The 9,153-nt window shown below is 41.1% G+C and overlaps 1 protein-coding gene across 2 annotated transcripts; it reads right to left on the bottom strand.

The window, feature by feature from the left end:
• Nucleotides 1-1,695: 1,695 nt before the first annotated feature.
• Nucleotides 1,696-9,153, bottom strand: LOC146621317 (uncharacterized). 2 transcript variants are annotated; one of them, XM_085368327.1, is made up of 16 exons: nucleotides 9,095-9,153; nucleotides 8,333-9,016; nucleotides 7,965-8,133; nucleotides 7,758-7,855; nucleotides 7,190-7,399; nucleotides 6,840-6,927; nucleotides 6,575-6,652; nucleotides 5,576-5,697; nucleotides 5,323-5,428; nucleotides 5,161-5,232; nucleotides 4,947-5,056; nucleotides 2,739-4,759; nucleotides 2,440-2,589; nucleotides 2,169-2,232; nucleotides 1,912-2,005; nucleotides 1,696-1,845 (listed from the first exon to the last, which is right to left on the bottom strand). In XM_085368327.1, the coding sequence occupies exons 1-16, from the start codon at nucleotides 9,151-9,153 to the stop codon at nucleotides 1,696-1,698; spliced, it is 4,275 nt and encodes a 1,424-aa protein (XP_085224453.1). The 2 variants fall into 2 exon arrangements, with proteins under 2 accessions (XP_085224453.1, XP_085224452.1); XM_085368326.1 differs by lacking the exon at nucleotides 6,575-6,652 and having other exon boundaries at nucleotides 2,169-2,589.

The following is a 9,153-nucleotide window of genomic DNA, read 5'->3' as shown; positions in this document are numbered from 1 at the left end:
CATAAATGATTGGTATCGGAGGAATCGATATTTCAGGATCGATCCGCACATCACTACTTATAACAGGTGGTAGTTCCATCGACTCAATTTTAATGTTTTTTGTTTGTTTGTTTGTTTTTTTTACCATTTCTATGTGGAAACAGATCGTCTACCTCCATCTCACCCTATCCTTAGTATCCTTCCCTGTCACACTACCTTCTCCATGTCCTCCTTTATTACGTTCATGAATTTTCTCTGTGGTCTGTTTTTTCCTTCTGGCTGGCAGCTCCATATTCAATATCTTCCATACCTCCTCTGCACATGTCCAAAACATCTCTACCTGAGCTGTCCCTTTATAATCTTCTCCATCTTGGTGATGAAAATCTTAACAATTTCCTCTCTGCCCTGTCTTTTTGTCAGTGCCACCATCTCCAAACTGTATATCCTATTACTACCGGTACCAACTTCTCAACCTTCCCTTTTACTCTTGCTTCTATCCTTCTGTCACAAACCACCTCTGACACTCATCTCCGCCCCCTCCACACTACCTGCACTCTGTTCTTCACCTCTCTTGTGCATCTATTGGTTTCGATGTCTGATCCCAGGTATTAAAACTCATCCATCTTCACTACCTCAACTCCTTGCATCGCCACTGTTAACCCGTCTGCCTATCTTTTATGTCTTTCTTTTACTGATTTTCATTCCTCTTTTCTGCAGAGCGTACCTCCACCTCTCATCTTTCTTCCAGCTGCTCCCTACTCTCACTACAGTTCATAACGTCATCTGCAAACATCATAGTCCACAGAAACCCGTGCCTGACATCATTTGCCAGCCTGCCCATCACACTGCAAACAACAAGGGGCTCAGAGTCAATCCCTGATGTAATCCCACTTCCACCTCGTCACTTCCACCACTTTTTTGTTCTCCTCATGCATGCTGCTTTCATATTATTTATCAGAAGACTCAGCACAAAACTCAATGTCAAATTGAGCTTGGATAAAAATGTAGAAGGATGTGCTATAATTTTAATACAAAGAAGTGCTTGGGTATACTTTTTTTAGTCCTTATTTTATTGATTTTCAGTTGCCCTCTGTGGAAAAATGTGCACACATTACCCAAAGTTAAACACTGACATTTAAAGAGGAAGATTTCAAATTCAGAGATCACAACATAACAGATATCAGCAATCTTGAAATCTTAAAAAATTTAACACTAGAAAACAGTCTGCTAAGCAAGCATTTCTATTACAATCTGAGATCAAGCTCAAACAAATGCGTGGTTCTATGAGTTGTCAACCCAGAGACACAGATTTAGCTTTGTCCAGATAGTGGTGCTGTGAATAAAATATGCATTAAGATTAAAACCAAAGATTTTCTTTAATGAAAAATTACAAAATCAGCAGTTTTCATGGACAGAGGCTAAGAAAAAACAGATAGAAAGAACTATCTTTAGTGGCAGAATCAGAATTCCATATATATTACTGTCACCATGAAAGAAAAACATATGATTGTACGTTTCACCAGTAAAACCCTTAGTGCATCATGCATTTTGACATCAAACACATCAAGTGACAGCTGTCCAAGAACTCATCAAGCTCAATTTACTTAAACATAACAAAGCATATAGGATGACCATATATGTACGATATGTAGCAAGCTGCAGTTATTGTTGTCACTGAAAACATTGCACAAAAACATAAGTATTATTAACTCAAATTCAACTAGTTGATCTGTGATCGTCTGCTCCCTGTGGGTGGATTGAGGTGATGGGCTTCAGATATGGCTGTAGCTGAGCTCTCATGCTGTGTACACACCAAGCCTTTTTCTCCATGATTTCCTCCAGCTGCTGGACATATTCTCCAAATGCCTAACAGAAAAAGAGTATGTACATTAAAAAAATGTAAAGAGTTGCTTTTGTTGCTTTATTTCTCACCATATCAGGCTGCTGGCACAGAAGCTTCCCCTCTTTACGACATAAAGCTTCCATCTCTTTTAGCTGCTCCCAGTGGGCCTTGAATATACACCACCTAAAGTTAGAATGGGTACAAAAAATATGCATTAATGTTTTATTAAAATAACCCCTTTTTGTGCATCATTCTAATATTATCAAATACACAAGAATATGTTTGTGTTATTTTAATGTTTTTTGGATGATTACACTAACAAAAATTGTGAGAATTCTGGACCTACTTTGCGTGGTCTAAGTCGTCCAGCTTAAACAGCTGGATCGTGGGTCTAATGTGGTGATTAGTGGCGCTTTCTTCATCATTAAACTCTCCAAGATTGTTTGGTTGGAGTGAAGTGGTTGAGTTGGAGGAATGCTTTGAATATACTGTGTGACACTGGCTTGCTGGTGTGTAACCTGAGACACTTTCTAATTGTGGTGTTAAAATGGAAGCTAATGGAAGTTTTTCGTGGTTATCATGTGCATATTCTGGTGGAACTTGTGCATCATTTGTCATTAAATCCTGTAAACTGGGTAACCCTTGCACAGAAGTGCATGTAGATTTTTTAAGTGGTGATGCAGGAGGTTTGTTGAATGTAGCTGGTGGTGTTTGCTTCTGATTGCTATCTTGATCCTGTGAGGAGTCCAAAATATCTTCAGGAATACCTGCACAGGAAAACAAAACAAGGTTGTGGACAGACCTGTTTAAACACACACACACACACACACACACACACACACACACACACACACACACACACACACACACACACACACACACACACACACACGACCATCAGAATTTATACTTATACCTGTGTAACAATTACTGAGATGTACGTCTTGTTTTCCCTCTGTGTGATTCGTAGCTGTCGTAGTGTCAGATAAGGGAGGGTAGTGCGTCTTTGCCTGTGGCAGTTCCACGAAAGACAGTTGCAAACCCGTATTCTCATCCTCTACAACTTCCTCCATCTCTTCCCACTTGTTGTATTCTCTATTGTCATTAAGAGGACTGAGCGAGGTGTTTTTGTTGTCCCCTCGCAGGAAAGAGATTGTAGCAGCCTGTTGATCCACTTGAAGCTGGGAGATGCTGAGGGGCTCCATGATGGAGCTAAAAGAATCCACCTGAGTCTCATTTTGAGGTAAAACCAACTTTTTGACTTCTGAATGGTTATGTAGCTGAGTGTGAGCTGGATTTTCTGGTGGTTTGTTAAGGGGTTCAGTAGGTGTGATGGAAGTAGTGGAAGGTAATGTAGCTGGCAATTTACCGGGATTAGCAAGAAACCATAGTTCTTTCTCTCTCTGTGTGTTTGATTGTACTGCCTCTGGGATGACTTTCGTACACTTTGATTCAAAAGAGGCAGCACTAAGCATAACTGGGGTCAGGAGTGTGCTGGTATGTTCACAGTCCGGGGAGAGGGACTGCTCTGCAGGGGGGTAGCTAATGAGGCTGTTGCCCTCATTGTTCATGTGAGCAGACAATAAACACCCTTTTTGAGCTGCTCCCCCCTTCCCAGCATTCCACACTCCATCAGCTGGGTCATCTGAGGTATTCAGTCCTGCCACACCCACTTCCAGTCTGTCTTGTGAATCAGAGCTGTGACACAATTGTGTCTCACTTGTGTCAAAGCAGACAGCACCTGCTGTCCCATTTGACATCCACACCCACCTCCCTTCTCCCCTCTCCACTCCAGCTGGCCTCCTCTCTTTCCTTCTTTGCCTTTCTTCACTTGCTGCCTCAAGTGACCTCCTCTTCTCGTTTCTACTCATTTCTTGTTCAAATCCTGTCCATGTTCCTTCCAAAGATGCCCTCGAGTTTTCCCCAACACCACCAGTGTCTCCATTAGCATCCTCTTCACTAATGTTATTAGAGATCGAAGAGGTTTCAGTTTGTAACAGAATCTCAGCGCTGGGAGAAAACACCTGTCCTCTGTTACCATTAACTCTATCTTCAGATCTGGTTGTGCATCCATCTAAAACCAGTTCCAAACCATGATTCGCACGGGAAGAAATGGAGAGGTGAGAGACAGAAGGCTGAGTAGAGGAAGAGGGAGATGGATATATAGAGGGTGAGGAGAGTTGGCTGGATAAAGAAGCAGAAGAGGGCATAAACTGCTGCAGCTGCTTGTGATACCATCTCAGATGCCTCTCTCTTTCCTTATCCCTTTCATTGGCCTTTGGTAACCCCCTTTGTATTATCCCTTCCCCTTTACTATTTGCATCTCCATTCTCTCCACCTTTTTTTATTCCACCTTTCATAGCATGTTGCTCATGTTCTTCTTCTCTGAAACAGGAGTCAGATTTACTTTCAGTAAAAAATGAATCATTCTCATGAGCTTCTCCCTCCTTTTGCACCTTCCATACACGCTTGTCTTTTGGTTGTCCCGACACCAGCACTGCCCTGGGGCTTTGCTGACTAACAGACTGTCTCTCCATAGTTTTTAAACTGTCATTTCCTGTTCTCCCCCCTCCTAATTCATCTGCTTCATTTCTCCGATGCCTTTTGTCACCTATTCTCAGCCAACCTCTAACTGGAGAAATATGTTCAAGTCTGATCTCTCCCCTCCGTCTCGCATTTGCTTCCTCTCCACATTTGGTGTTCTTGGGTGTGGAGCAGAGAAATGCACTCCTCACAGGTGACCTTGTGGTAGGAGTTGTGGGACCGAAAGAATCGCTTTGTCTTGTTAACTTTGGCTTCTTTGGAGGACTTTTCCCTCTACTGCTAACAGTGCTACCAGTGGTGCTGCTGAACAGGTTTTGATTGGGTGAGGCTGCTGTCTTGCCTCTGTTTCTTCTTCTTCCTCTCAGCCCTCCTTGTCTTTTCAACTCTTTTACCCTGAAAATATTAAAGAAACCTTGATTGTAAAGACTGAATTTAATAGAATTTTCCCTTTCATACAATATAAAATCAGAGGACTGAAACCCGGCATGGCTTTACACAATAAAGATATCAATAAATATTTTAAGAAACTAATACAGTATATTAAATTCCCCTCATTATACCTGGATATGTGCACACTTACCGGTCTGCATATCTCAGTGTATTAAGTGTGTGCTCCGTTGCTGTGTGACCAGGTGAAATGTTGGCAATCATGCATGTCATTGAGTCACCGACAAATGAATCTTTCAAAACCTAGAAAAAGAATTCAGTATCAAAACATAGAGGATCAGTGGAGAAACCAGAAAATCAGCCATATGATGCATACTCGTGTCACTATTTCCGTCAGCTTTTACTACCTGAGTCAGTTTGCTCTGCCTAAAAGGTGTATGCGATTGTTCCTGATCAAGTGACCGGATACATTCTTTAAGCTGAGGGAAATAAAAATCAACAATGTCAATGAACATCCTTGACTTTATGTTGGGCCTCTTAGTGTGAGAGCACGTATCTGTATAGCTTACAGCCAACAGACTCTGGTTGATCTCAGCTCCCTCCATGCGGCTCTGCCTGTCAGGTTCTTTGGCATCGGATGCTCTTTCGCTTCCTGCCAGATCCACAAACCACATTCTACGCAGACACATACACACACATTTTACAGTCATTTTACACCGACACTGTTGTCTTGTTTGATCTACTAATCAATAATCAATAATTCAAGTATGGTTTCAGAGAAAGAAAAAAGTAACATCATGAAGTGCGTTACCTGTCACTCACCTGCCAGCTATCTGCTGGTTTGAATCTCTAAGCTGAATCTGAAGCAAGGCATGGGATCGAGAAGAGAGTGGATTCACGCCACTCATCCCCTGTGTCCGCTCGGCTGTACCCTGAGAAATCACCTGAGTAAGAGGGGAGAGATGGAAACTACTCTTACTAGGTTGAGGAGATTGCAGAAATCATACTTACTGTTAGGCAATGTTTCATGTATTTAAGGTTATTAAAGACAGAGGTGGGGATCACAGAAAAAAAAATGTCCATGAGACAGCAACACTATCAAAATGACTCTGGTAAGTCAAACTGCTGGGGGAGTCTGTTTAGAGTGCTTACATATTTTAATAAAAATTTCAGTATCAAATCATATTGATATTGTGACTCACCCCGACCTAAGATAACACTGGTACACCTGTGAGACCATAATATAAAAGTGAAGTGCAAGAACAACTGCTACACTCAGTTCAGTTATAGCTGGGGACCTGTTTCTTATTATTTCCAGGGAGAAAAGATCTTGGAATCTTTCTGTGCATTAGCTCATCTGTTCCCAAGAAGCAATGAGGTCACGCCATTGTCTGTCTGTCCAGAATTCACAGGAATTGCTTCGCCTCCCACAGTATTGGTCAGATTGAGTCAAACTTACAAAAAATAATGACCTAACAGATCTTCACCCAAATTGTATTCAAAGTTGAGGTCATATTCTGCATTTTAAGGACCCTTTTCCATTTTCAAAGCATAATCATCATACACACTGCATACAATTTCACCAAATTATCATTCCTGATGGACTGAACAATATTAACTTCAAAGCATTTAACAGAGTCATTACTGTGAGATTATCTATGTTGATTTGCATGCACAAAGTGATGAAGAAATAATTTTATTATGTTATTGGTCATGATCATTGTTGGGGCCTTCACATTAGCATTACATACTATTTTCAGTAATCTGGTCAATGCTATAATTTGTTGATACACTCACATATACTTATGCTTTACTACTGACCTGAGTCATAACGCTCCAAACCTCAAACACTTTATTTGGTGTTGAAGTAGATGAATTTGTCCTGCGGCCCTGCTTGACCTATCAGTAAATTTTATTTCTCATTGTTTTTGAAATACAGCCACACACATTAAAATGAACCACTTTTCTTTCTGTAGTTCACACACTAAAGTAACCAGTGAATTGTGATGGATCATAAGCCAGAAACACTAATATGTCACTGATTTTTTTAAATAATATAACTTATTGTAAAGAAAATCAGGCAAACCTCCAGCAGAGAGCTGACTGAGTCCACTCTGACATCTCGCAGCCCTGAAATGTGAACCACTTTCTGTCCATCCTCCCTAGCAAATAACCTGCAGAAGAAAGAAAGAGAAAGATTAAGAGATACAAATACAGAAGAAAGACTTTGAGGCTTTGAGCAAAATACTAAATAAAGAAGTGAGGACATCCTAGATCCAGGCATCTCAATTTTATGATAATGTTATCATAAAATTGAGACCTAAATGACCCCAGTGAGATAGAGATTATATGAATTCCCCCAGTGCAGCGTCCAGCTCAAAAATCTGCATGCACTTTTAACACAACCCCCCCCCCCCAAAAAACTTAAACACAGACCTTTTTCTGTGGTCCAGGAGGTCATACAGCTGACCACAGTAGATCTCGAAGAAGCTGACAAACACCAGCTGGTATGAGTGTGTGGCTGACAGGTGAGCAAAGATGTCCTGAACTGCCAGAGCATATAGTCCTGGAATGGCAGGTGAACCCAGCATGGTGTGAGTCTTCCCTGCACCTGTTTGACCGTATGCAAAGCAGGTGACTTTGCCTCTGTGCTCACACACACAAAGAAGTATAGACGATTAGGATACACTGATACAAACAATGTCCTTAATGTGGTGCAAATGAATACCTTTAACCTAATTCACTTTTTTAAATTGGGCATTTTTGTACTTTCTGCCCATACTGAGATGTACTGTTGTGCATGTTTATTTCATTTAACAACCTTTCATTTAACAATTTTTATTATTTAGTTTATTATACTTTAAAATTTGTTAAATTAAAGTTGCACAAAGTCCATTTAACTAAAGCATTGGGACTGCTTTTTTTGGTGTAATGATATACTGTTTACTGCACACTCAATCAAGTTAGTACAACTCTAGCAAGATGTCCATGAATGCAACCCTACCCTTTGAGCATGTGCTGCACCAGAGGATATGCTGTTTGGTGATAAACCTCTTCGTTGGAGCTTTTCTCCCCAAAAACTTGGTCAAAGTAGAACTTGTGCTGTGTGGACAAAAAAAAAGCAACAGGAAAGGTTTGAAAAGGCCTTAAAGTAGTAATTCAAATACCGTGACATTGGTTAGAGTACACTGTCTCCTCTCTGCACATTCACCTGCAGTATGTATTGTGAGAGATCCACGGCTTCCTTGACTTCATGGACAATCACACACTCTCCACCTGGAGTTGTCACAACATCTGCCTCTCTTTGTCGGCTCTCGGTGCATGTCAGTGGTCTTTTCCTCACACACACCTTAATCCGCTGCTCTTCTGCTTGCCTGGCTCTCAAATTAGAGTTAGAATTTCAATCACAGTAGAAAAACTCAATATTATAAAGAGACACTGTCATAAAGACAATGACAGTCATCAAAAATGTTGTCTCATCAGTGTGTTTACATTTGCTTTTTTCTAACTGTCATTTATGTATCCTGCTGTCATCAATGACATTCAGTCTAAGTAGAGGACAGTATAGACCACACTCACTGTTTGCACTGAGCAGGAGGAGTACTCATTGGTAGTCCATAGTTATATCCAGCTGTTCTCTTTGCTTCATAAACAGGTGTTGGCTTACACATGCATCCATCAGTGTCCATTTCTGTATAAAGAGTTTTCTTCCTTGTGGTTCTTTTTCTGTCTTTGTGACCCAAAGGTTTGTGATTAAATGTGTTTGATGTCACATTTGCAGGCTTGGGTTTTGGCCTATATTGATGTTGCACAGAGGTAGCAGATCCTTTTTTCCTAATGGACTCCTCATATCTGGCATACCTCATGTTAACGTGAACAACAGGATGAGACAACCGCTGATGATGATCACTGGTCTCATTACTGAAATCAAGTCGCCTGCGAACATGTGATGGTCTGGCAAAAGTGCTGGCAATTATATTATTGACAGCAGCTCCATTACCATCTTCATCATCAAAAATGCTGTCACTATCATGATAAAAGCTGCTATCCACTATAGTGCTGCCTTCGACGCGTCCACCACCACTATAGTGATAATCATCATCATCATCATATCCAAGGCCCTCCAGATCAAGAGTTTTGACAAATTGGACAAGTTGAAATAACCGAGTCCTGTCCTCCATTGTGTGTATCCCCAGCAGGGGGTAGTCCTCCATGGTGAGCACTGAGATGTGGGCTGTACGACAAACACCCACTGAGGTAAACCTGAAGCACAGGAAAGGGGGAGGCAAATTGTTTTATAGCAGAATAGTGCCAATTTGAATGGCTTGTGGTTGCTCTTACCTGGCATAGTGATGCTGTAGCCCGACCGCTCTCAGACACTCATACAGACAAAGTGTCAT

The sequence above is a fragment of the Diplotaxodon limnothrissa genome, linkage group LG12, assembly GCF_057381915.1.
Source record: "Diplotaxodon limnothrissa isolate DT_005_m linkage group LG12, D_limnothrissa_male_GT1.1, whole genome shotgun sequence".
Lineage (NCBI taxonomy): Eukaryota > Metazoa > Chordata > Actinopteri > Cichliformes > Cichlidae > Diplotaxodon > Diplotaxodon limnothrissa.
This window is presented reverse-complemented; position numbering and strand designations above follow the sequence as displayed.